At 46.0% G+C, this 27,984-nt stretch overlaps 2 protein-coding genes and 1 long non-coding RNA gene across 5 annotated transcripts in view; all 3 read left to right on the top strand.

The window, feature by feature from the left end:
- The window catches only part of tctn1 (tectonic family member 1), a 1,200,810-nt gene that overhangs the window by 632,853 nt on the left and 539,973 nt on the right, over positions 1-27,984 (top strand). The window lies entirely within an intron of this gene.
- Positions 1-27,984, top strand: part of LOC119129586 — a 539,655-nt gene that overhangs the window by 288,283 nt on the left and 223,388 nt on the right. The gene's annotated exons all lie outside the window — the stretch shown is intronic.
- The window catches only part of slc7a11 (solute carrier family 7 member 11), a 232,910-nt gene continuing 205,837 nt past the window's right edge, over positions 912-27,984 (top strand). For 2 of the 3 annotated variants that reach the window (XM_037262862.1, XM_037262860.1), the window contains exons 1-2: positions 921-1,313; positions 19,066-19,192. In XM_037262862.1, coding sequence (XP_037118757.1) covers positions 1,055-1,313; positions 19,066-19,192 — 386 coding nt within the window. In that variant the 5' untranslated portion in view covers positions 921-1,054. Of the gene's footprint in view, positions 1,314-19,065; positions 19,193-27,984 lie in introns of all 3 variants that reach the window. The other variant, XM_037262863.1, reaches the window with a different exon arrangement.

Raw genomic sequence — 27,984 nt, 5'->3', positions numbered from 1 at the left:
CGGGCTGCAACAAAACTTGCAGCTGTAGTAGAGTTTGGAGATGCAATCCACTTCTTGAAACTGTTTTTTCGTTCCTCAAATTTCTCTACCAGCACTGCGATTGCACCTTTCCTCTCAGTTGCAACTGGGTGAACGGCAGCAAATTTAGCATGCTTTAGCTGAAAATGTCGCTCCAAATTCCTCTTCTTATTTGACATCTTCTCATTGATAATCAAACATGCAGGCAATGCTTCAGCATTGGCAATGAAAGCAAAAAGTTCAGTCCATTCTTTCTTAAAGCCTTTGTTCTCATCAGCAAACTTTCTCTTTTTGCCTTTTGAATTCATGGCCCATCACTCACACACCTGTTTGTTTACAACTCACCTGTGCTGTGTCGCAGGCTATGACGCAACTTTGCTATTTGGCATCATTCCTAAATTCGGTATTTTTAATATATTTACAACTACATACATTTTTAAAGCACAAGAATTCTTGTGTCATGATAACCATCTAAAAAACATATTTAAAAAACCACCACCAACAACAAAAAACGTATTTTTCCATTTTCACGCATTTTTGCAAAAACTCCAGGGAGCCGCTAGGGGCGTGCTAAAGTATGCGGCTCTGGAGCCGCGGGTTGCCGACCCCTGGCTTAGAAGAAAACTTTTTTTTTTCAATTCTCTCATGAACTACCCTCTCTACTTGCAATTCCACCTAACTGCCAGGGTACTGTTTGTTAAGGGAGCAATAAAACAAAACAAGAAGCAAAACAAGATTGAGCGTAAGGATGAACACAAGGACGAAGTTTACATTTTAATAAAGCTGAAGAAGTAAAGAGCTGGTGTTAGAGGCCCGACGGGGAAATACTAGCAAGTTAGTAGGAATAACAATACGCTTACAGCAAAAGGAGGGAGGGTAAAAAAAAAGAGAGAGAGCTGGAGGGAAGAACTACCCCCACCCTCAATGGAATTTGTTTGTGGTTTTGTAACTGCGTTGTCACAAAGGCACATTGGCGTGGACCTCAGTTTGTCACAGTAATCTAATCCAAAGGAGAGTGTATATTTGGTATTGAAAGATGAATAGAAGGCCGTCCACAGAATACATTGACACAGATGAAAATGGACATGAAATGCTTTCCTGTGAACCTCTGGGAGTAAAAGACAAAAAGGTGGAACTGGGGAAGAAGGTGACATTGCTTTCTGGGATTTCAGTCATTGTTGGGACCATCATTGGAGCTGGGATCTTCATTTCACCAAAAGGAATTCTTAAACACTCAGGCAGCGTTGGAATGTCTCTGATAGTGTGGGTTATTTGTGGTGTGCTTTCACTCTTTGGTGAGTTTGTTAACATCATTAATCTTTTCCATGTGTCTCGGAGCAAATATTAATTTGTGATGAACAGTTGGCAAATGTGCTCCTCTTAAAGTAGGAAAAAAAGCCTCAGATTATAGTACATACATAAAATGCGCATCTTAGATTAGATAACAAGAGTCAAACTCAAGGTCTGAGGGCATGATCAAGCCTGTGATTTTTAAAGGGTTGAAGCAAATCAAGTGCTCTCTTTCTTGAAATGCATTTGCTTTTTCATTTTGGCAGAAAGTTGTAGGAGAATTGCAATTTTATTCACTTTTTTAAATACATTAATTTCTCTTGTAATCTTTCCTTCTTTTCAGCAACAAAACCCCCCAAAATAAACTAAATTAGAGCTGCGAGCAGCTATAAAGGGCTGTTGCAGCCCTTGCCATGTTGGGGTACTTGCATGTTGGGAATGGAATTTGAGTGGGGTTCCAGAGAAATTTTGCAGGTCTTGGGCTGTCACATATGCCTCCAATTTTACATAGATATTGTTGAAGCCTTCAACCGATGTATGAGGTATGCGCCAAGTTTCATATGTTTTCACAAATATTTAGACTTCAGATCATCAAAATCAGGACAAGTTTTCTTTACAAACAGTGTGTCTCCTTGGCGACAGTATTTGACGTAATAAAAAGCTTTGCGTTTCTTTGTAGTCTCAAACATCTTAAGATAAATCACCCAGTTTTGAGACAATTGGATAGAATCTCTTTAAAATGTGACCTCTATAAAAGGCCAAACAATGGGGCCGAATTAGAATGAAAATTAAAAATGGCAGTTTAGCATATGGCTCCAAGAGAGTTTTGTGTCATTCTTGGACTGTTACATATAACACCAGATTTTCATTGATGTATGTGAAATATACAACCGGGGGCTGCTTTGGTGAAATTTCCTGGGGGTCCATTAAAAAAAATGGTTATGTTGCAGGGCCTGATGTGTTTGCCAAGTTTCATGAGCTTTCATGAGCCTCCAAAGTTTTACTGGTGAACAGGGCCCAGTTGTTCAAAACTTGTTTTGTTTTTCAGAAGATTGAACTGTTAACTTTAACGGCACATTTATCTTGTTGTTCAAAATTCTGTTAACTTTAACCAGTGTTTAATTAATTTGATTGTAAAGTTAACACATGCCTAAGGAACACCTCTAACTTAACCGTATAGTTACCTATCTGATAGGGTTATTCTTTTAAGTAACAATAAGACATGCACCAGAAAGAGACAGAAGACCAAGAATACAACCTGAGCCAGCAATACTTGCTGTGCAACAAGGGAAAGTGGAGCTCTCAGCACTCCAAGGTCTTTCGAAGTTCCGCTTCCCCTGTGCTGCCTTTGATAACATTCGACCTGGTAGGAGGCGATTACAAGTCTCACAATACCCTACCATATGGAAATGTTTGTGTGTGCGTGTCCTTACTGTGAGAGAGTGTGTGTGTGTGGGGGGGGGGGGGGGGGGGGATAAACGTGTGTGCCGCAAGATTGCTGTCTTGCTTTGAGAAGTTACAACAAGCATGTGTTTCTTTTTATATAACATTCGTCCAATAACTAACATTTCCCCCGTTTATCATACAAATACACTAGTTGTGACATTTCATAAAAATGTTCATGGCAATACATGCATTTCAACGATGTCTTTGAAATCTTGTTGATACCATTTATCATTTCAGTCATCATTTGTTGCTTTTCAAATTTGAAGTTTTTAATGACAAAATTATCAAACTTGTACACATACATTCCTTTTTTGGAAATTGTCTTTCAGTTGCTGCTCACAGTTTGATTACAGAAGGGATTTGGTGTTACTGTTAAGCATTGGCTGCGTTTTGCTCATGAGTGTGGAGGGGGCATCCGATCTATTGGACGCAACTCAAACCAACACAAGACAAACTTTGTGTACCACCACTTTGCCTGAATCATCATGGATGACATTGTTCTATATTGGACTAATGTTCTTAGAGTCAAAGAGTCAAATATTTCCAGCTATAAAGGACTGATGTCCTTACAGTATTTAGTCAATTTAAATCTTATAGTACATGGTTACCTAAAACTACATTTCAGATGACTAAAATTAGTGAAACTAAACATTTTATTTCAAATACTGACCAGAATTAAAAAAATGTACAGCCAAAATAAACTAATAAAACTAGAGATGGTGATATTTACTGAAAATATTGTGATCCATTAAATGTTTGAATATTAAACATGTTTTCTGTCCTAGGTTTTTCATGAATTTGGGCAAATAATGGATGTCATTTTGAACAAGCTAAAAATTCATCTAACTATGTAAGACATATTAGTAACTTTTCCTCGTAGATTAATTTTTGTTGCAGTTTTTTAAAAACGTTATTACTAATGTGAAATGTACATTTAAATTCTGATTTACTCAATGGTTGAATCAATATTATTTCCTTAACAACAACCTTGCGCTTTCTGTATAATTTCAACTATAGGTCTCAACATAGACTCAATGCTTCAGCCAAACCATATTTCAATGTTGATTCACCAATTTTTTGCGATCTGGGTTAAGCTATTCTCATTTCAGGCTGGTTTGTATCATAAATGCATGAGCCAGTTCCTTTTTTCTCATATTATTTTTTTCTTATTTTTTCAATAAACATTGATAGATAATTTACAAGTGAGAGTTCTTTAAATATTTATTTCTCCACAGTAGATTTTATTAAACTCATTTATTGCACCACAGTAGAGTCATTACACAATTTTTCTCATGAGTACATTTCTATGTCTCACTTATTGCTCCTAGTAAATTTTAGGAGAAAAACGAGAAAAATATTAGACAAAATATTGTGGGACGTCGGACCCACGTGCGCCATCGGGATCCACCCCAGCGTCGCCGGACCTCATCCCAGCGGCGCCGGACCCGTGGCCGCCGTCGGATCTCGTCCTAGCGGTGCCGGACCCGTGGCCGCCGTCGGCGCTTGTCTCAGTGACATCAGACTTGCGGCCGCCATCGGGCCCCACCCCAGCGTCGCCGGACCCGCGGCATCGCCGGGCCTCGTGCCAGCAATGCCGGACCCGCTATCATCGACCGGACCCCTATCACGGGCCGGACCCGTGGCCGCCGTCGGATCTCGTCCTAGTGGTGCTGGACCCGTGGCCACCGTCGGAGCTCGTCTCAGCGCCATCAGACTCGCGGCCGCCATCGGGCCCCACCCCAGTGTCGCCAGACCCGCGGCATCGCCGGGCCTCGTGCCAGCAATGCCGGACCCGCTATCATTGACCACCAGAACAAGGCGTACTCGTACATTGAGGGAACTGTTGAAGCAGCATTTAGTTTTATTGAACATAATTCGAACGGCACGAAAATGCGTCTTGTAGCGAAAACTACTAGGCTATGCTAACCGTAAACAGCTAACGCTGCAGTATTGTGGTCATTTTAAGTTATTCCCATGCACCTTTACTTGTAGGTTACACAATTAATGCTGATTTTATGTATTCAAATTGTTTTGCAACGAATGTTAAAGTTGAGCTTGTCCGACTGTTGTAGCGATTGACCTGTCTACCGGATGTGAGTGAACGCTGGCGCGGCTTGCTGCCGCTGCTCTCCGGTCATTTTTTTTTAACGTTTTTGTTTGTCGTCCTCGACAGCACCTCATCATTTAGCACCCACATCAACAACATCATCCATTCCTCCTATTTCCACATCCGTAACATCAACCGCCTCCGTCCATCACTCACTCGAACAGCACTGCTATCCTGGTCCACTCTCTCGTTACCTCCCGTCTGGATTATTGCAACTCCATCCTTGTCGGCCTCCCCTACAAACTCCTCCATAAACTGCAACTGGTTGAAAATGCTGCTGCTCGCGCCATCACCAGAACCCCTGTCCATCATCACATCACTCCTGTTCTGCACCAAGTTCACTGGCTTCCTATAAAACAGCGCATTAACTATAAAATTCTCCTCCACACATTCAAGGCCATCCATAACCTCGCTCCTCGATACCTGTCAGACCTCCTCCACATTACATTCCCACCCGGTCTCTAAGGTCTGCCTCCACTATCACCCTCACTGTCCCCCCATTCCATCTGTCCACTATGGGGGCTAGAGCCTTCAGTTGCTCTGCCCCTCGCCTCTGGAACTCTCTCCCCCCTGACATTAGAAACATTGACTCCATTCTTCAGTTCACATTGTTGAGTTACATGGTGGATAGGAGGGTAAAAGATGGTGCGTGAGTGTGTATTGGATTTGGCCCAGACGAATTGGCTAAGATGAAATTCCAAATTTCAAAGCTTGACATGGAGGACCTAAAGAAGGGGGCCTGAGTAGGGGTTACTTAAAAGTTAGTTCTTCAAAATTAACTGTTGTTAAATTGGTAAAGGGGAATTTGTTCGTTGAACCAGTAAACCTCCATTCCCGTTCCAAATTTCACCAGAAGATGGTGCCAAAGTCAGATTGACCTAACATAGTAAATTAATAGTTTAAAAAGTCATTGATTAGATGAAGACTTGTTCTGAGGCACAGCAACACACAATTTTGATGAGAATGAGACATGTTAATCACAGTTAGAGTAAGCTGCAATATATTTTATTTTATTCTGCTTTGCAATATTGTATATTTAGTAGCAACTTGAGCAGCATCATAGCACTGATGTTTCATTTACACATGAATGTATTAAGAGTTGAGTAAGGAAAAGGGGCTGACAGTGGTACCGTGGGTGGAAGACTGCAATCCCACGCTTGAGCTTGACCTAGAGGTCACCAGCTTGTCAAAATACGTTTTGAAGATGCTTGAGTGTTTTAACTTGCTAACTAAGAGAATCCCCAATCATAGTTATGATTATGTGTTAAATTGACTATTGTGAAAGTATGTGTTATTATTGTCACGATGTTTGATCAGTATCAAACATGTATGTAATATTGATGTTCCATTTACACATGAACGTATGAATGTGAGCGAAGACAAGGAGGCGGAAAGGGTTAATGGTGATACTAAGTGGTGGAAGACTGAGGTCCCACATATGAGCGTGACCTCGGTCACGTTCTTCCAGTTGAAGCCTAAACAAAATGCTGTTTGACGGAACACAAGTCAGAGAAAAAACATTTACAAATATCACGTTGATGGACAGTTGACAAGATTTGGGAGTGGGAAACAGGATGAAGCATCCCTGAGAAAATTGTTACTTCCGTGAGAACATGGTCACCTCATCTGGTTGAATCCGGTTGATCCAGTCTATTCTGGAAGCATTTGGGTCATCTGAGGAAAATGTATGACGTCATGGAAAAAAACTGGTACGTGACCAAGCAGGCGTAGTACCCACGAACTGGACTGGTATAAAAGGTTCATTCGGACAAAGAGCATCGCTCTCTCTCGCCCGGTGGGCTCTTCCCGTCAGGGGTATGCCCCTGTGGCTACTGCCGTGGGTCAAGAACGCTGATTAAACAAAGATAGATTTCATTCTTTATGAGATAAACCCTAGGTCCGTTAAGATGAATTTATACTATCTTCAAATTGGATTTAGTCAAATTTTAAGCTCAAAGACAGGCTAGGAGATGCAGACCTCGGTGCAGGAGAGAGGAGCCATTTTTAGGGCGTCGTCATCTCCATTCTTTAGGCCAGCCTGTTCTTTTAAACAGAATTCGGATTTTGGAACAAGGCGAACTGATCACTCGACTTTTCCACCAAACAGCATTTTAGACCTCTAGCCTCACCCTTTTTACTCTATTTTTGAGTTTTCAAACGAGAGAACTTCGAGACTGAATCACTTTTGCTCTATTGAGAATGGTGAGTTGAAATTATTGTTAGTTGTTCGAACAATTGAAACTTGTAATTCTCTTTCTTGCTTATTCATTAAATTTCTACTTCATAATCATTTAATTTCGATTAATGATTATTTTGATCTTTTATGCTTTAAATCTCTTTTGTTTCTCTATCATAGTCATACTTTAAACCGTTCAGTTCTTTTTTAAATGAAGACAGCCTTGACATCAGGGAGTGTCAGAATCTGGTTCGAAACCGTTACCTTAAGCTCAGCTAGTGTGAGTGTACGCTAGTGATAATAAACGAGTTCCCGCAGTCTTAACAAAGACAGCTAAACTATTCCGAGCGGATAACAAAAGCAACAATCTTAATAGGAAAGGATAGCCGCTGAAACGGCCGTGATCGAGGAGATCCTGGGTATTGACAAAGTAGTTACTCAACCCTCGGGTTTCTTTGATTTCAGCGGGACCTGCGTCTGGAAATGACGGAATTGATCTAACAATAGATTGGTTACCTGAACAGCGGTTAGACTCGGAACGAATCTTCATTCCGTACCAGCTTAAATCAATTCTCGTCTCCCCTACAGGCTGCGTTACTGCAGAGGGGCTAAAGTACAGAATTTTACCCTTTAAACGGAGAGCCGGTCACTTACATCAGATAAGTGCACTATTGACAGCATCCCACCTCAAAACCCACCTGTTTAGGCAGGCATATGTTTGAACCCATCATTCTGCTGCAGATGTTTCCTTGCTTTTATGCTGTTTTTATATTTAATTGTGTATGCTATTTTATCTCTGTACGGCGACCTTGAGTGCCTTGAAAGGCGCCTTACAAATAAATGTATTCTTATTCTTATTTTCTTTCACTTGTGTATGCTATTTTATGTTTGTACGGCGACCTTGAGTGCCTTGAAATGCGCCTTATGAATAAAATGTATTATTACACTGCTCAAAAAAATTAAATGAACACTTTGAAAACACATCAAATATCAATGGTGAAATTTTTTTGGGGGGATATCTATACTGATATGGACAGTTTAATGTCTCAGGAACAAAAGGATGCCACATCTTTTGATGGAAATAAAGGTTTTCAGCCTACAGAGAGGTCAGTATACATACACCCCAAAAATCAAAGTGAAAAAATTATATGGCAGGCTCGTCCTTTTTGCCTCAATTCAATTTCTGCAACTCAAAATTCTTTTCAATATATTGTGTGGCCCCCACGAGCTTGTATGCATGCTTGACAACGTCGTGGCATGCTCCTAATGAGACGACGGATGGTGTCTTGTGAGATGTCCTCCCAGATCTGTCTAAGGGCATCAGTGAGCTCCTGTTAAGTCTGAGGAGCAACCTGGCGGCGTATGATGGACCGAAACATTATGTCCCAGAGGTGTTCTATCGGGTTTAGATCAGGTGATTGTGAAGGCCATTCAATTGTGTCAATTCCTTCATCCTCCAGATACTGTCTGCATACTCTTGCCACAATAGGCCGGGCATTGTTGTGGATCAGGAGGAACCCAGGACCTACTGCACCAGCGTAGGGTCTGACCATGGCTGCAAGGATTTCATCCCGATACCTAATGGCAGTCAGACTGCCGTTCTCTAGCCTGTAGAGATCTGTTCGTCCCTCCATGGAAATGCCTCCCCAGACCATCACTGACCCACCACCAAACTGATCATGCTGAATGATGTTGCAGGCAGCATAGCGCTCTCCTTGGCTTCTCCAGACCCTTTCACGTCTATCACAGGTGCTCTGGGTAAACCTGCTCTCATCTGTGAAAAGCACAGGGCGCCAGTGGCGGACTTGCCAATTCTGGTGTTCTATGGCAAATGCCAATCGAGCTCCACGGTGCTGAGCAATGAGCACAGGAAACACTACAGGACGTCGTGCCTTGAGGCCACCCTCGTGAAGTCTGTTTCTGACTGTTTGGGCAGAGACATTCACACCAGTAGCCTGCTGGAGGTCATTCTGTAGGGCTCGGGCAGTGCTCAACCTTTTCCTCCTTGCACAAAGCAGCAGATATCGGTCCTGCTGATGGAATGAGGACCGTCTACGGCCCTGTCCAGCTCTCCTAGAGTAACTGCCTGTCTCCTGGAATCTCCTCCATGCTCTGGAGATTGTACTGGGAGACACATCAAATCTTCTTGCAACAGCACGCATGGATGTGCCATCCTGGAGGAGTTGGACAATCTGCGCAACTTCAGGAGGGTTAAGAAATCGCCTCATGCTCCCAGTCGTGATAATGACTAGCTAAACCCAACACTTGTGGAAAAACAGTTAAAAAAGATCAAAAGGGAGGAACTTGAAATGGCCTCCACCTGCAAAATCAGTCCTGTTTTGGGGACCATCTCGTTGTTGCCTCTCTAGCTTACCTGTTGTTAATTCCATCAACATTAATGCAGCTGAAACTGATTAACAACCCCCTCTGCCACGTACCTGACCAAAACCTTATCAGCAAAGTCTAATTGAATTCATGCCATTCCCTGATAAAAAACTGTTCCTTTAATTTTTTGAGCACTGTATTATTATTATTATAAAACTAAAACTCGAATGAGACTAAAGTGAGAGTCTCATTTTTTTTCCTGAGCTTTAAAAAAGACAGACAAAGATAACAAAATTTTCATTAAAACAGGAAAAGTGGTGTTGAGAACGGATGGATTTTCTTCATCAGCAGAAAAAATCTTGCTTTTTTTTCCCCTACAATCAATATCATTGGATGATTTTATATAAGCTTTTAAAGTCAAAACTACGCTGAGACACTGAAACTGAGCGTTTTTTCTTGGTGAACTCTCTGTGGCCACGTCAACAGCGTTTTGCAAAAACTTATGATCATCTTTTTAGCTTCATGAGGGTGAAAAAACTTTTCTGAGCAAATATGAAGAAAAACATCAAAGAATAATACATTTATTTACTTTGCCCAGTAGGTGGCGCTACCACTATGATAAAAATATAAAAATCCTAGATGACTTGAGCCCTCGACTCATCAAATGTGTCAAATTTAGATCGTGTGGTTTAAGTTAAAGCAGTTTTTGTAGTCAAGGCAATACCATATTTTAAAGTAAATTCAGAATGGCTGATTTCCTTTTAAGTTTAGCATATGGCTCAGAGACTTTTTTGTAGGTCTTGGGCTATTTGTAAATGAAAAAAAATCATAGATCTAGGTGAAATGTACAACCATGGCTGTTTCATTAAAAAAAAAAGAATTGCCAGCCTTGATGTGTGTTCAAACATTCATGAATTTCTGCTAACGTTTAGACCCTCAAACTAAGCATTGTTTTCTTGGGAAACTTTGTGTTACCATGGGAACAGCGAAAACTAACAAACTTAATGTTTTAGCATCATGAAGGCCTTACGAGCACATACAGTGCCTTGCGAAAGTATTCGGCCCCCTTGAACCTTTCAACATTTCGCCACATTTCAGGCTTCAAACATAAAGATATAAAATTTTAATTTTTTGTCAAGAATCAACAACAAGTGGGACACAATCGTGAAGTGGAACGAAATTTATTGGATAATTTAAACTTTTTTAACAAATAAAAAACTGAAAAGTGGGGCGTGCAATATTATTCGGCCCCCTTGCGCTAATACTCTGTAGCGCCACCTTTTGCTGCAATTACAGCTGCAAGTCTCTATCAGTTTTGCACATCGAGAGACTGGAATTCTTGCCCATTCTTCCTTGCAAAACAGCTCGAGCTCAGTGAGGTTGGATGGAGAGCGTTTGTGAACAGCAGTCTTCAGCTCTTTCCACAGTTTCTCGATTGGATTCAGGTCTGGACTTTGACTTGGCCATTCTAACACCTGGATACGTCTATTTGTGAACCATTCCATTGTAGATTTGGCTTTATGTTTTGGATCATTGTACTGTTGGAAGATAAATCTCCGTCCCAGTCTCAGGTCTTTTGCAGACTCCAACAGGTTTTCTTCCAGAATGGTCCTGTATTTGGCTCCATCCATCTTCCCATCAATTTTAGCCATCTTCCCTGTCCCTGCTGAAGAAAAGCAGGCCCAAACCATGATGCTGCCACCACCATGTTTGACAGTGGGGATGGTGTGTTCAGGGTGATGAGCTGTGTTGCTTTTACACCAAACATATCGTTTTGCATTGTGGCCAAAAAGTTCGATTTTGGTTTCATCTGACCAGAGCACCTTCTTCCACATGTTTGGTGTGTCTCCCAGGTGGCTTGTGGCAAACTTTAAACGAGTCTTTTTATGGATATCTTTGAGAAATGGCTTTCTTCTTGCCACTCTTCCATAAAGGCCTTATTTTTGCAGTGCACGACTGATTGTTGTCCTATGGACAGACTCTCCCACCTCAGCTGTAGTTATCTGCAGTTCATCCAGCGTGATCATGGGCCTCTTGGCTGCATCTCTGATCAGTCTTCTCTTTGTTTGAGATGAAAGTTTGGAGGGACGGCCGGGTCTTGGTAGATTTGCAGTGGTCTGATACTCCTTCCATTTCAATATAATTGCTTGCACAGTGCTCCTTGAGATGTTTAAAGCTTGGGAAATCTTTTTGTATCCAAATCCGGCTTTTAACTTCTCCACAACAGTATCTCGGACCTGCCTGGTGTGTTTGGGGGAGATGGAGAAGATAGGATCATCAGGGTTAAGTTATAGCAGTTTTTATTGTCACGGAGCACCATCAGAATTGGCAGCACCATAACAACCACGCCTTATGCAGAAAAGTCACCAAATTCGACGGAGGGCATGACGTCTTGAGGCTGTTTTGACAAATTTACAGTTGGATTTGTTCAACGGGCTTAGTGCAGAACATCAGAGTGTAAGTAAATTTAGAGTGCTGCTTGTTACTAGTTACCAAATTACAGTGTTGGGGGCAAACATACCGTATTGGCCCGAATATAAGACGACCTTGATTATAAGACGACCCCCTCTTTTTCAAGACTCAAGTTAGAAAAAAGACTTTTTGAACACCAAATTTAATTTTTATACAGAAAATGATTACGTCTGAAAGAAACGATTATAACAATATATTCGAGAGAAAAAGCATGTTATTTTGCCTCATTCAAATCATGCAAAAACTGTCTATCACATCTTAATATCTGAACATTTAAATATGTAAACTAAAGTGCAATGACATTTGTAAATGAATGGCTTCTGGTTTTTGAAATGTAAATAAACCAATCTACTGTGATAAAACAACAAAATTGCAATAACTGCATTAACCATCAAAGAGAAGCCTAACTGTAACTGTAGTCTTGAAACAAATCTGAATAAGGAAAAACATTGAAATACAATAATGCAAACTGCTACTGCTATTGTTTGGGAGCTGTATTGGCTCGGATGGTTATGCTCTTTTCGCCCCCGGGTGTCGGTCAGAACACAGGAGGGAAGACGTGGTCCAGTTTTGATTGCTTTACTGAATTATTGGCAAAGAAGTAACAGGCACTGTGGCTCATAGGGGCATACAGGCAAACTGGCAAAAGGGTATAGGCATAAGTTTGGTCATAAGGATGTGAGAGCAGGTGTGTGTAGTGTACATGGCTGAGTCTTTGGGTGTGTGAATGTGATTCTTGTGTGTGTGATTATTGTATAAAGCATGTGAAGGGTGTGTGGGGTGTGTGTGTGTGTCTGTGTGTGTAGGTGTGTGTGTGTTATGTGTGTGTGTGTGTGTGTGTGTGGTTCTGCAACAGACAGAAATACAACACGTAAGTCAACGCTCAACTTCTGACGTCATACAACAGTAGTAGACGGCACACATTACATAACTAACTGCGCGTAACGGTTCCGCTATACTAAATAACCATAAATGAAATACTCTCGGCAACACACCAAACATAAGTCATCGAGACAACAAAATACATTTGCTGGCGACCGTTAGTTGCCGTGCCGCTGCGTAACGGCTACTCGTACGATGCGAGGCAAACTTAAAGGAGCGCGCCGGAGCTGTTAATCAAACGGCGCCCACACAAAGCAAACCGCAATCGGACAAACGGCACAACAGTGGACAGTAGTAACAATGAAATGTATATCCTCACTTTGTGTCAAAGACGCACACGATCACAGCAACATACTCAGTCGATACCAGCAAACATTTAACTTACAGCTGCGCACAAGTGAATGGGTATAATGTCTAGACCCCGAATGTAAGACGACCCCCACTTTTTCGGTCTTATTTCAATGCAAAAAACATCGTCTTATATTTGGGCCAATATGGTATATGTCTAAATAAATCATTATTACATCCAGTCCTTATTCAATCGTGGTGTCATCGTCTCCTTTTTCTATAGTCCATCCATTTTTGCCATTTGTCTTCTGAACCCAGGTTTTTTTCTGACTCAAATTAAGGCATGAAAATGGACGTCGTTTTCCCTTGCCCGGACACGGGTCACCGGGGCCCCCCTCTGGAGCCAGGTCTGGTGGCGGGGCCTTCGCTAATGGGCCCCGGCCAGGCACAGTCCGAAAAGGCAACGTGGATCCCCCTTCCCAAAGGGGTCGCGTGCTAAGTTAGCTGGGCGGCGGCCAAAGGCGGGGACCATGGCGGTCTGATCCCTGGCTACAGAAGCTGGCTCTTGGGACATGGAATGTCACCTCTCTGGCAGGAAAGGAGCCTGAGCTGGTGTGCGAGGCAGAAAACGTACAACGAGACATAGTCGGACTTGTCTCCACACACAGTTTGGGTTCTGGTACAACTCCTCTTGAGAGGGGCTGTACTCTCTTCCACTCTGGATTTGCCCATGGTAAGAGGCGTCAAGCAGATGTGGGCATACTTATTGCCCCATGGCTGGGCGCCTGCACATTGGGGTTCACCTTGGTGAATGAGAGGGTAGCCTCCCTCCGCCTTCGGGTAGGAGGGCAGGTCCTGACTGTTGTTCCTGTCTATGCACCAAATGGTAGCTCACAGTACCCACCATTTTTGGAGTTCTTGGAAGAAGTGCTGGAGAGCGCTCCTTCTGGGGACTCTATCGTTCTGCTGGGTGACTTCAATGCTTACGTGGGCAATGACAGTGAGACCTGGAAGGGCGTGATTGGGAGGAACGGCCCCCCCGACCAGAACCCGAGCGGTGTTCTATTACTGGACTTCTGTGCCATGTTCAATCATAATGGTGTTCATGTGTGCACTTGGCACCAGGACACCCTCGGCCGCAGTTCGATGATCGACTTTGTCGTTGTGTCATTGGGTGAAGAGAGGGGTGGAGCTATTAACTGATCACCACCTGGTGGTGGGTTGGCTCCGATGGTGGGGGAAGATGCCGGTCGGACCTGGCAGACCCAAACATACTGTGAGGGTCTGCTGGTAACGTCTGGCAGAATCCCCTGTCAGAAAGAGCTTCAACTCTCACCTCCAGCAGAGCTTCTTCCAGGTCCCGGAGGAGGCGGGGGACATTGAGTCCAAGTGGACCATGTTCCGTGCCTCCATTGTTGAGTCAGCCAACCGAAGCTGTGGTCGTAAGGTGATCGGTGCCTGTCGTGGCGGCAACCCCCGAAGCCGCTGGTGGACACCGGCGGTAAGGGATGCCGTCAAGCTGAAGAAGGCCTGTGGGACTCCGGAGAAAGCCGACAGTTACTGGATGGCCAAGCAGAACACGGCCTCGGCGGTTGCTGAGGCGAGGCCATGGAGAATGACTTCTGGACTGCTTCGAGGAAATTCTGGTCCACCATTCGGCGTCTCAGGAGGGGGAAGCAGTGCACCGTCAACCCATATTTACAGTGGAGACGCCGTGCTGCTGACCTCGGCTCGGGACGTCGTGAGTCGGTGGGGAGAATACTTCGAAGACCTCGTCAATTCCACTGACACACCTTCCATTGTGGAAGCAGGGCCTGGTGATTCTGAGGTTGACTCTCCAATCTCTGAGGTCGAAGTCACCGAGGTAGTTAAAAAGCTCCTCGGAGGCAAGGCCCCGAGGGTGGATGAGATCCGCCTGGAGTTCTTAAAGGCTCTGGATGTTGTGGGGCTGTCCTGGCAAACACGCCTCTACAACATTGCGTGGACATCGGGGACAGTGCCTCTGGATTGGCAGACTAGGGTGGTGGTCCCCCTTTTTAAGAAGGGGGACCAGAGGGTGTGTTCCAAATACAGAGGAATCACACTCCTCAGGCTTCCAGGGAAGGTCTATTCAGGGATGCTGGAGAGGAGGGTCAATCGGGAGGTCGAAACTCGGATTCAGGAGGAGCAGTGTGACTTTTGTCCTGGCCGTGGAACAGTGGACCAGCTCTATACCCTTGGCAGGATCCTCGAGGGTGCATGGGAGTTCACTCAACCAGTCTACATGTGTTTTGTGGACATGGAGAAGGCGTTCGACTGTGTCCCTTGGGGAGTTCTGTGGGCGGTGCTTCGGGAGTACGGGGTGCCAAACCAATTGATAGGGGCAGTTCAGTCCCTGTATCATCGATGCCAGAGTTTGGTCCGCATTTCTGGCAGTAAGTCGGAGTCGTTTCCAGTGAGGGTTGAACTCTGCAAAGGCTACCCTTTGTCACCTATTCTGTTCATAACTTTTATGGACAGAATTTCCAGGCGCAGCCGAGGGTTTGAGGGTGTCCTGTTTGGTGAAATCAGCATTGTATCTCTGTCAGCACCTCCAAATCTGAGACCATGGTCCTCAGTCGGAAAAGAGTGGAATGCCCTCTCCGGGTCGGAGATGAGATCCTGACCCAAGTGGAGGAGTTCAAGTATCTTGGGGTCTTGTTCACGAACGAAGGCAGGATGAAGCGTGAGATCGACAGGCGGATCGGTGCAGCGCCTGCTGTGATGCAGATTCTGTACCGGTCAGTCTTTGTGAAGAGAGAGTTGAGCTGAAAGGCAAAGCTCTCGATTTATCGGTCAATCTACGCTTCTACCCTCACCTATCGTCATGAGCTATGGGTTGTGACCGAAAGAACGAGATCCCGGATACAAGCGGCAGAAATGAGTTTCCTCCGCAGGGTGTCCGGGCTCTCCCTGAGAGATAGGGTGAGAAGCTTGGTCATCCTTGAGGGACTTGGAGTCGAGGCGCTGCTAGAGCATCTCATTAGGATGCCTCCAGGACGCCTCCCCTGGGAGGTGTTCCGGGCATGTCCCACCGGCAGGAGAAAATGGGACCCATTGCCTCCCTGCTTGGCACTCAGCATTAAGGGCTGGAATTGGGGGGTTAGATCACCAAATGATTCCCGAGCACGGCGCCGCTGCTGCTCACTGCTCCCCTCTCCCCCAGGGGATGGATCAAAATCACACGGGGATGGGTCAAATGCAGAGGACAAATTTCACCACACCCAGATGCGTGTGTGACGATCATTGGGACTTAAAAAAAAAAAAAAAAAGTCAAAATTTGGGTGCGTATTATACATGGGTACAGGCTTTTTTCCAGCATTGACATGCCATTTTTAGGGTGCGTATTATACATGGGGGCGCAGTATACATGGAAAAAAATGGTATGTCTCTCGGCTGGCCTGGACGAAGCGGCTGGGGAGAGGGAAGTCTGGGTGTCTCTCCTAAAGCTGCTGCCCCCGCGACCCGATCCCGGATAAGCGGGAGAAGATGGATGGAAATTAAGGCAGAAGTTGTACTAACCTGAACATGCGCCGTGACGTACATGTATTCTGTAAATTCAACTGACTGACTAAGGGCCATGTCATGTCTGTTGAATAGTTCTTTATATTTATATATTCCGATGGTGGGCAAATAACTTTCCCGCGGGGCCACATGAGACACTGGAACTGTTCTTGAAGGTCACACACATATGCTATACGTCAGGGGTCACCAACTCCGGTCCTCAAGGGCGCCAATCCAGCCTGTTTTAGGTGCAGCCCTACAACAACACACCTGATTCAAATGATCAGCTCATCAGCAAGCTCTATTAAGGCTGACAGCGATCCTGATTATTTGAATCAGGTGTGTTGTTGTAGGGCTGCACCTAAACAGGCTGGATTGGCGCCCTTGAGGACCGGAGTTGGTGACCCCTGCTATACGTGATATTTGTCCAACATCCACAAAACAACAACAAAAACATGTCTAGAGTGTGCATCATTTTTTTCTACATGCAGACTTTTTGATCACCAACCACTCTCATATTAGCCATGGCTAGTGTCACGACTCGTCCCCGGTTGTTGTATTATATGTAAGTTGTCATGGTTTCTGTCCGTCTGTGTACTCGCCCCTCCCTTCCCGTGTCAACTCACAATCAATGTACTGATCACAGTCACCTGCCTCTCGTTCCCTATCTCGTATTTAAGTCCTGTCTGCGTGTCACTCCCCGGTCGGATCATTGTTAATGTCATGATGTCTTTTGTCTTACGTCTCTGTTCAGTTTCTGTTGTTGGGGTTGTTAGTAAGTTACGTCAGTCTGCCGAGTCTGTTAGTTTGTTTTCGCCAATAAACCCTGGTCCAAGCTGCACTTGGTCGCCCTGCTCCATTCCGATCCGTGACAGAATGATCCGACCATCACAGCGACCAGCGCTTGGACCTTCCTCCATCAGCTCCCGCTGCGACGCCCGATCCACGTCCGTCGTCCGAGCATGTTCCAGCGTCATGGTCTTCGCAGTCGCCATCGGAGTGCTTCTGGCGCCAGCGGCTTCGTGGCCGCGATCGTACTTCACTGCCGCGACGCCGGACTCCACCCCAGCGTTGCAGGACCCGCGGGCGTCGCCAGATTTCAAGCCAGCTGCGCCGGACCCGCGATCGTCCCTGGCCCCACTCCCACTGCTGCGGCGCGTGGTGGCTCTTGCTGCTGCCAAAGCTCCGCCTTCCGAATGGCGCTGATCGCGGTCCGGACTTTCAAATGCCGCCGATTGCGGCGCTGACTTTCGTATGCCGCCGATTGCGGTTCTGTTTCCCCGAGTTGCCGCCGATTGCGGTTCTGTCCCCGAGTTTCCGCCGATTGCGGTTCTGTCCCTGAGTTTCTGCCGAGTGCGGTTCTGTCCCCGAGTTTCCGCCGTGTGCGGTTCTGTCCCCGAGTTTCCGCCGTGTGCGGTTCTGTCTCCGAGTTCCCGCCGAGTGCGGTTCTGTCCCCGAGTTTCCGCCGAGTGCGGTTCTGTCCCCGAGTTTCCGCTGAGTGCGGTTCTGTTTCCCCAGTTGCCGCCGAGAGCGGTTCTGTTTCCACAGTTGCCGCCGAGCGCGGTTCAGACTTTGTCACGGACCAGTGGGGTCATCTGGACTGGTGCGCTTCCCCCGCGCACCCCGTGGGGGTTTGGTTTTTTGGGACGTCGGGAGCCGTCCCTTGTGGGGGGGTTCTGTCACGACTCGTCCCCGGTTGTTTTATTATGTGTAAGTTGTCATGGTTTCTGTTAGGGTTGATAGATTAGTTTGATCCTATGCTTATGTTGGAATGTAACCTGTAATAATTAACCTAGAGAACAAAGTGCTAAGATCTTTTGAGCTGATTGACCAGCTGCAGAGGAAGCAATCAAAGTTGTTCTGTTTACACAACGTCGTAAAACACCCCCTGCTATGCTTTGACCAGCAGGCCAGGGGCTTCAACCCCATCCTGTCCACTCTCACCCCCACTCTCTCCCCCACCCTGTTTCTCTCAATAAAAATGCTCTTGCAAGAGGCCTGAGTCAGACCTCATTCGATCATCGCTGTACACACAGCGACGAATGACTCTCCATTTGCAAGTGCTTAAAAAGGGCATACTGTCTCCCGTGTGGTTCTTGCAAAAATAAGTTAGAGTGAGCACCACTGTAACATTTTCTGTCCGTCTGTGTACTCGCCCCTCCCTTCCCGTGTCAACTCACAATCAATGTACTGATCACAGTCACCTGCCTCTCGTGACCTGTCTCATATTTAAGTCCTGTCTGCGTGTCACTCCCCTGTCGGATCGTTGTTAATGTAATGATGTCTTTTGTCTCTGTTCAGTTTCTGTTGTTGGGGTTGTTAGTAAGTTACGTCAGTCTGCCGAGTCTGTTAGTTTGTTTTCGCCAATAAACCCTGGTCCAAGCTGCACTTGGTCGCCCTGCTCCATTCTGATCCGTGACAGCTAGATTAACATTAAAAAGTAGCAGTCTCATTTGTGTTTGGGCATAGCTTTACTGTAATAACGAATGTACTTTGCTATAAAGGGTTTTTGCAAATCTGTAACCCTTGTCTTTTCTAGGAGCCTTGTCCTATGCTGAACTGGGAACTTGTATTAAGAAGTCTGGTGGGCATTACACATACTTACTGGAGGCTTTTGGTCCACATTTGGCTTTTATTAAACTATGGACTGATCTCATTGCTATCAGGTAATAAGTTTATTATTTATTAGACTTTATTATTTTTTATTTCATGTTTGATATTTTCCTAACTTTGCACTTTGGAAGTTAATCCCATATCCAGAGCTGCCAACCTATTTGTGTTCACTTGAACAATTTGTCTGACATTCCATTTTTACCCTTTTTCAAGAACATTATTGCCATGTTACCGTAGTATATTTTGTGATACTGTGTACTAAATTCGCCAAAATCATGGCATTCTATTGAAGAAATTAATTTGCCTGGGCAACTATCTGTCATTGTCATAATTTCATCATAAATTCATCTGTGGCAGATCAAGCTGGACAACCAAGTGCGTTACGATGCAGAGTTTATTGAAAAGAGGTAAGGGGAATGTGGAGTGCTGGAGGTCCGGCTGGGTTGGTCTGACAACGTTGTCGGGACGTGACTGGTGGGCAAGGGCGGCAGCGTCACGACCGGTCGCTCTCCCGGCGTGCCTGGCTGGCGGGTGGCTGGAATCAACCTGACAGCAGAGGAGGACGCAGCAGATAATCGTGGTCGGGGACAAGCAGGTGGTCGGGAAAGGCGGCGATCAGAGCGCGATCATAAACGGGCAAGTGGTGAGGGCGGGCGGCAGGCAGAGCTAGGTTGTAAACGGGCGATCGGTCAGAACGAGCGGCAGGCAGGACAAGACGGGTCGGTAAACGGGCAAGGTCGGCAACAGGAGTCATGCAGAGAGCGCGCAGTGAGCAACGAAGTAGCATCATGGGACAGACTGACAAGGAGTGGCTGTCATGACAGAGTTTAAATGAAGTTGAATGAGGTGTGACAGGTGCAGATAATTTACTTGATTGGGTGGGCGTGGCTGTGAATGACTGAATGACAGGTGACGTAGGTGCGTGACATCATCATTACCAACAATAGATTAACAATCATCTATCCTCACTTCCGTCCATCCAACTGTCGTCAGTCCATAAAAAAAAAAAAAATCATAATGACAGCTCATGGAGATGTGTTCCAGCCCAATTCATTTATTTATGATGTCCGTGGCTCAGGCAATAGAGTGCTTCATTCAATAACCGGTGGGTCGACAGGTCGAACCCAGCTGTGTCCAAATCACGTACCGGTTCCGTGTTGTTGTGGCAAGACACTAAACATACCTTGCCTTCAGTGCCACTCACAATGCCTCAGTATGAATGTTTGGTGGTGATTGGAAGGACCGTAGGCACACACGGGCAGCCACACTTCTGTGAGCCTGCTGCAGGGCAGCTGTGGCTATTCACGCAGTTTACCAACATCATAGGTTGAATTTGGTGTTCTGTTTGAATTGTGATACTATTCGAGGCAATAAATGTTAATCTGGTGGTTAATTTGTCCAGAAATGTACCGTATTTTTCTGACTAAAAGTCGCTCCGGAATATACATCGCATTACCCATAAAATGCACAATCACGTGAAAAAAAATATATATAAATCGCTCCGGAGTATGAGTCGCATTTTGGGGGAAATCTATTCAACAAAATCCAACAGCAAGAACAGACATGAACGAGCAACAACAGGCTAAACGATAGGTTTGCTAACGTGACATAAACACAAACGAAGAGCTGAGAACGGGCCTGACGTAAGATTCAGAGTTATTCAAATAACTATTACATAAATAACACGTTTATAAAACCATCTGTGTCACTCCAATTCATTAAATCTATCGATCGTTCTTTATGTCAACAATGCCGGCCGGGTGCGCGCCTGACGGCGCTTGCACTTCAAATAATTTCACAGGCCCATATAACGATATATAAATTATATATCAAATAGTAACTATTATATAAGCAATAATATTATCAAACTATCTGTGTCACTTCAAATCATTAAATCCATCGATCAAATTCCTCGTCCTTTGTCAACAACGCCACGCGTGCGCCCTGACGTCAGCCTCGTCGTTATTCCACAGATTTAGTACCGTAATTTTCGGACTATAAGTCGCTCCGGAGTACAAGTCGCATCAGCCATAAAATGCCCAAAAAAGTGAAAAAAAAAAACATATATAAGTCGCTCCGGAGTATAAGTCGCATTTTGGGGGGCAATTTATTCAACAAAATCCAACACCAAGAACAGTCATGAACGAACAACAACAGGCTAAACCAGGGGTGGGCAAACTTTTTGACTCGCGGGCCGAACTGGGTTCTAAATTTGGACCGGAGGGCCGAACCAGGAGCAGATGGACGTAGTGTTTGTGTGAAGTAATATAAGCGACCTGTAAAGGTTATTGCATAAAAGATTTTGGCCTTTAGTAGGTAGTAAAGCATGGATATTCCAAACAGGTTTTTTGAAAACAAATGCATTTATTAACAGCATTAAAAAAAAAAAAATTCACTAAAAAACTGCTATCAGTGATTCTCATAAAATACGACACTGTTATTATGAATAACAGTCTCCATCACTTCAGTGCCTGCAGGTCAGATTAATGAAAGATGTTTATCTTATGAGATCACATCAAACGGCAAACATTCTGACCAAATACATCATCTTGAAGAATCGGTGAAAGCATACATCCAAATAAAGTAATCAAACCTTGGATCACCCCTGAGATCAAAGACCTGCTCAGGGACAAAAGGAGGGTCTTTAAATCGGGAGACAGGGACCTGCTGAAAACGGTGCAGAGGGACTTGAGGAAGAAGATCAGGGAGGGGAAGAGCAACTACAGGAGGAGGATGGAAGACCAACTGCGGCGGGACGACGTCAGCGGGGTCTGGAGGAGCCTGAACACCATCTCAGGACGTAGCAACTCCAGACCTGCGCTGGACAGGGATCAGGAGTGGGTGAATGACCTGAACCGGTTCTTCAACCGGTTTGAACAAACATCCACTCCTCCCCCCCACCCACCCAGCCCTGCTGCAACTTCCCCCGACTGGAGCCTCTTCTGCTCCGAGGACTCTCACCTCAACCCCGCCCCCTGCTACACCCCCTCCAAGACCCCCCAGCCCATTCTCAACTCCACCGAACCCACCAACCATCCCCCCTGCAACCCACCCCACCCCCCCCCCCCCCCCCCCCCCCCCAGCATGGTGCTCTCCACAGCCCAGGTGGAGAGAGGACTGGCCAGGCTCAAGGTGAAGAAGGCGACGGGTCCAGATGGCATCACCTCCAGGCTGCTCAGATCCTGCTCCGGGCAACTGTGCGGGATCGTGGAGCACATATTCAACATGAGCCTGAGGCTGCACAGGGTACCACAGCTGTGGAAGACGTCCTGCGTGGTACCAGTGCCCAAGTCATCTCGCCCCAGTGACTTCAACCACTACCGGCCGGTGGCCCTGACATCCCACCTGGCGAAGACCCTGGAGAGGCTGGTCCTCCACCACCTGCGCCCCCTGGTGAGCTCCTCCGCCGACCCCCTGCAGTTCGCCTACCGGCCGAGCATCGGGGTTGAGGACGCCGTCATCTTCCTCATGCAGAGGTCCCTGGCTCACCTGGAGCGGGCTGGAAGCACTGTGAGGATCATGTTTTATGATTTCTCCAGTGCCTTCAACACCATCCAGCCAGAACTGCTGGGGAACAAACTGCACCATGCTGGAGCCTGCCAGCAGCTGACATCATGGGTCCTGGACTTCCTCACAAACAGACCGCAGTTTGTGAGGACAGGAGGCCGTGTGTCTGACACGGTGGTCTGCAGCACAGGAGCTCCACAGGGGACCGTCCTGGCCCCCCTCCTCTTCACCATCTACACAGCTGACTTCACCCACCACACATCAACCTGCCACCTCCAGAAGTTCTCGGACGACTCCGCCATCGTCGGTCTCATTAACAACGGAGACGAGACGGAGTACCGAGAACTGAATCACAGATTCGTGGACTGGTGCCGGCGGAACCGCCTCCAGATTAACTCTGGGAAAACAAAGGAGCTGGTGGTGGACTTCCGCCGGCGCAAAGTCTCCCCCTCGCCGGTGAACATCCAGGGAACGGACATAGAGATTGTGGACTCTTACAAGTTCCTGGGTGTTCACCTGAACAATAAACTGGACTGGACTGTTAACACTCAGGCCCTATACAAGAAGGGCCAAAGCAGACTCCACCTGCTGCGCAGACTGAGGTCCTTCGGAGTGAGGGACGGCCTCCTGAGGACCTTCTATGACTCTGTGGTGGCGTCCGCCATTTTTTATGGGGTGGTCTGCTGGAGCAGCGGCATCACTGCAGCGGAGAGGAAGAGGCTGGACAAGGTGGTGAAGAAAGCCGGCGCTGTCCTGGGCTGCAGTCTGGACCGGGTGGAGGTGGTGGGGGAGAGGAGGATGGTGGCTAAGCTGTCCTCCATCATGGACAATGTCTTCCACCCCCTTCATGAGACTGTCAGAGCCCTGGAGAGCTCCATCAGTGACCGGCTTCGTCACCCACGATGCACCACCGAGAGGCATCGCAGGTCCTTCCTCCCTGCTGCCATCAGACTGTACAACCAGGCCGATCACCGTAGCTAACGGACAAAATAACATGCAATAACGTGCAATAACCATATGTGCAATCACACTATGTGCAATATCTGTCTACCTCACACTCTTTTACCTGCTTTCTTTGCACTGTTTTTTATTTTATTTTTTCTTCACTTGCACTATTTTTTTTATCTAATATTTTTTTTTATCTCCACTGCATATTGTGTATTGTGTATTTTGTATACACTGTCCATATTTTTTAATTATATATACCTTCTACTTCTTTAAAATCTTTTACCCCCTTTCCCGCATGCGTGTGTGTGTGTATATGTTAAGTGTACTGCTGCTAACATAGGAGTTTCCCCATTGAGGGAATAATAAAGGATTATCTTATCTTATCTATCTTATCTCAAAACGGCAACACGGTGAGGGGTATCTGAAAATCAGAGCAGAGTTTTAACTCACAAACACCTGGTAACAGAGGTGAGGAAACGGGAAACACTTCCTTAAAGTAAGCCTTAAGAACTTTACAGGTTAAGATTAGTCGCAAACAGGTGGTGCATCAATGTCCTTGAGCATCCTGCATTGTTTGAAAATGAGAATGGTCGCTAGTTTCAATCCCTGCTATGTGTACAAATCATATTCAAAATGCATTTTTTTACAACAAACTTGAGAGCCTCCCCTTCATTTTCAGTGGAACAGTGTTGTTGGTCTCCCTTTTTTGCTAGTGCGTCATAGTCTGGAGTAAAATTTGTTGTGGCAATTCTTAGGAGAGATCCGAGGTGTTGGTCCGTTTACCTCGATCTGTGACGGGTTGATGTTGATGTGGCTGAACGTCACGTCGCGTACGTCGAGCCAAATTGGCCACTCTTTTTTAAACACTCGGCACTGTGTCCACCTTGCTTTTCCTTGGACGACTCATTTTAATAGAAGGATTCCAGGGGAAGGTTTGTGGGTGGCTTTAGCGTAAAACTGTCAAAGTCAAAGTCAAAGTCAGCTTTATTGTCAATCCCTTCATATGTCAAGACACACAAAGAAACCGAAATTCCGTTTCCTCCATCCCACGGTGACGAGACATACAAGTAGGCGACACAAAACAAAAACAAGAAGGCACAAACCATAAATAATAAATAATAAATAATAAATAAAATGAGCGATGAATAAATAATAAACCAATAACCCAATAAATAAGAGGAGCAAAACCGAGCCAGTGTGCATACAGCAGACAGCAAGAACAGGACGCTACGCTGAAAGGGGGAGCGAGTTCAGGATCCTAACAGCCTGGAGTACGAAGCTGTTGGAGAGTCTGGTGGTGCGGGAGCGCAGGCTCCTGTACCGCCTCCCAGAGGGCAGAAGATCAAACAAAGAGTGAGCGGGGTGACTCACATCACTCACAATCTTGGTCGCCTTGCGGGTGAGATGGGAGGTGTAAATGTCCTTCAAGGAGGGGAGAGAAGCACCAATAGTCTTACTAGCCGTTTTCACTATGCGCTGCAGGGCCTTCAAGTCGTAGTCAGTGCAGCTGCCACCCCAAACAGCAATACAGCTGGAGAAGACGCTCTCAATGGATGTATCTGAAAGCTCAGCGCGCGAATTACAAGAATGCTGTCGTCACAGCCCACGCTCTAAATTCGGGACTGATACAAATAGAGCGCGAGTGCGCCATGTCCGTACTACTGAGTACGTACACGCACTTGTGAGTGTGCACCGAGCTTTCTGACACGGCTTCCGGTAGTAAATGCGCAGGCGAGTGGTTCCCCATCTACTGGGGAAACGCAGTCATTGCAGGCAAAATGACCCAAAAAAATGTTTAATAATACAATTTGTTCAGGGTTGGCGGGCCGGATTAAACGGTCCCGTGGGCCGGATGTGGCCCGCGGGCCGTAGTTTGCCCACCCCTGGGCTAAACGATAGGTATGCTAACGTGACATAAACACAAACGAAGAGCTGAGAACGGCCCTGACGTAACATTCAGTTATTTAAAAAAAACTATTACATAAATAACACGTTTATAAAATCACCTGTGTCACTCTAATTCATTAAATCCATCGATCGTCCTTTGTCAACAATGTGTGCGCGCCGCTGACGGCGCTTGCACTTCAAAATATTCCACAGGCCCATATAACGATGTATAAATTAGAAATCAAATAACTATTATATAAGCAATAATATTATCAAACCATCTGTGCACTCTAAATCATTAAATCCATCGATCAAATTCCTCGTCCTGTGTCAACAACGCCGCGCGTGAGCCCTGACGTCAACCTCGTCGTTATTCCACAGATCTACTATATAACTATATTGTAGCCTTAACAAAGTACAAGGAAAGACGTGGGTTTGGTAAACGGCTCTTTAACAAAACAAACTTCCAGGCGTGTGGCGGCGTGGACTTCTAGCCACGGAAGTGGAAGAGAGATACATAGAATAGGACCGGGCGTGCGTAAAAGCCATGACAGAGCCCCATCCACCGTCCCCGGACAGCCACCCGGCCGAGCGCCGGCCCCCGACTTCCATCCACGGAGGTGAAAGAGAGCTCCGTAGAGTAGGACTGGGCGTGCGTAAAAGCCATAATAGCCATTAGCTTTTACATAATAGTTTTTCAAACCTTTTGCGTCACTCCAAATCATTAAATCCTTCAAACTCTTTGTCCTCCGTGTCACTTACAAACAAAGCCGTGAATGATGCCGGTAGTACGTGGGGCCCTTCGTCATCTTCGTCATCCAGTGATCGAATCTTTGTCCTTTATGTGAACAACCGCCGCGGCGCGCTGCTGACGTCACTTGAAATTCAAATTACTGTAATCTCTTGCTACATCGGGGTTCGTTGATCGCGGTTTCACTTTTTTTTTTTTTTTTTAATTTTGAAAATTTGTGAAAAAATTCACATATAGTAAGTCGCTCCTCAGTATAAGTCGCCACCCACCCAAACTATGAAAAAATACGGTAATAAATACCGTTGAGAGCTTGCTTGCTTGCTTATGGTTGTCCATCGATTTGATTATTTGTGAGTCTGCTGATGTTTGAATAGTCAGATCCTGGATCCACAGGTGCGGTTACAGACCGGGCATGTGAAGGAGGTGCTGGGGGGAGCAGGGGTCGCTTGGTGGCTTGGCTTGGCTTGGGTAACCCTAACCCTCTTCGCACGCTTTGCTGCACGATGTTGTGTGCGCTGTTCCTCCATATGATCCACTCTCTGTGAGGAGTGGGAGCGCCAGAGGTCTCGGCAGGAAGCGAGTTCCTCCAGTGAAGAGGGGTTGATCTGGCATCACTTCAGGGTGGTCTTCATTTGATCTTTGAACCGCTTCATCTGCCCACCAGCACTGCGTTGGCCCAGGTGTTACTGACCATAGAGGATTCTGCGTGGAAGTGTATGGCTGGGCATTTGGATGACGTGCCCCATCTACCTGAGTTGACGTTGGGCCAGGATGGACTCCATGCTATGGCTGCTCCCCCTCTCCAGCACTTCTGTGTGCGGCACTTTGTCCTTCCATGTCCTTAGGCGACCAAAAGATGCTGATGCTTGCTTGAGGCAGTTTTGGATCTTGTCATCCATTGAGCAGGTGTCAGACATTATGCTCCCCAGGTATTTGAAGGTGGGCACCGTGAGCAGCTATTGCCCTGCTGCTGTGAAAGTTATTGTTGGGTTTTGGAAGAGGTCAGCACTGGACTGACAAGGTACCTCTGTCTTCTGGGTGTTGATCGTCAGGGGATTTGTTGTTTTTCAGGGTTTTGACTGCGTGCAGGATTTCCTTGAAGGTTGGGGGGAGGTCAAAATCTGGTAGGCTAGGATGTTCGGGGAGCTCTGGAAGGACAGTTGGGTCCACTGGGGTGGGCTGGTTCAGCACGGTGTTAAAATGCTCAGCCCACCGCTCCACTATCATAGCTTGATCCTTGATTAGAGATGTTCCATCAGCAGATCTAACAGGTTCCAAGGAGCAGTTTCTGGGGCCGTAGATGGTCTTCACTGCATCATAACTGTGCATATCATTTCTATAGTTGTGAAACTGTATTTCATTAGCCTTTGAGATCCACCACTCATTTTGCAGTTTTCTGAGAGTAGTTCTGGCCTCAGAACGAAGGGCTTGCCATTGCTTTTTATGGAATTGGGATTGTGGGTTGTTCAGGATGGCTCTATGTGCCTTGTGCATTTTGTCCAGGTGAGTGGAGATCTCTCCAGCATTCTGGTCAAACCAGTCCTGGTGTTTCTTGGTTTTGAAGCCAATGGCTTGGGCTGAAGTGTCAAAGAGGGTGGTGGCTAGAGAGGTCCACTTCTCATACATCCCAGACTCTGAGATGATCAGCGGCTCAATGTCTGCCAGCTTCTCAGCTAGGGAGCGACGGAAATTGTCACGGGTGTCGCTGCTGGACAGTCTGGCGCAGTTAGGTGCTTTCCTCTTTGGGCCGCC

Source organism: Syngnathus acus, chromosome 10 (assembly GCF_901709675.1).
Source record: "Syngnathus acus chromosome 10, fSynAcu1.2, whole genome shotgun sequence".
NCBI classification, from domain to species: domain Eukaryota; kingdom Metazoa; phylum Chordata; class Actinopteri; order Syngnathiformes; family Syngnathidae; genus Syngnathus; species Syngnathus acus.
This window is presented reverse-complemented; position numbering and strand designations above follow the sequence as displayed.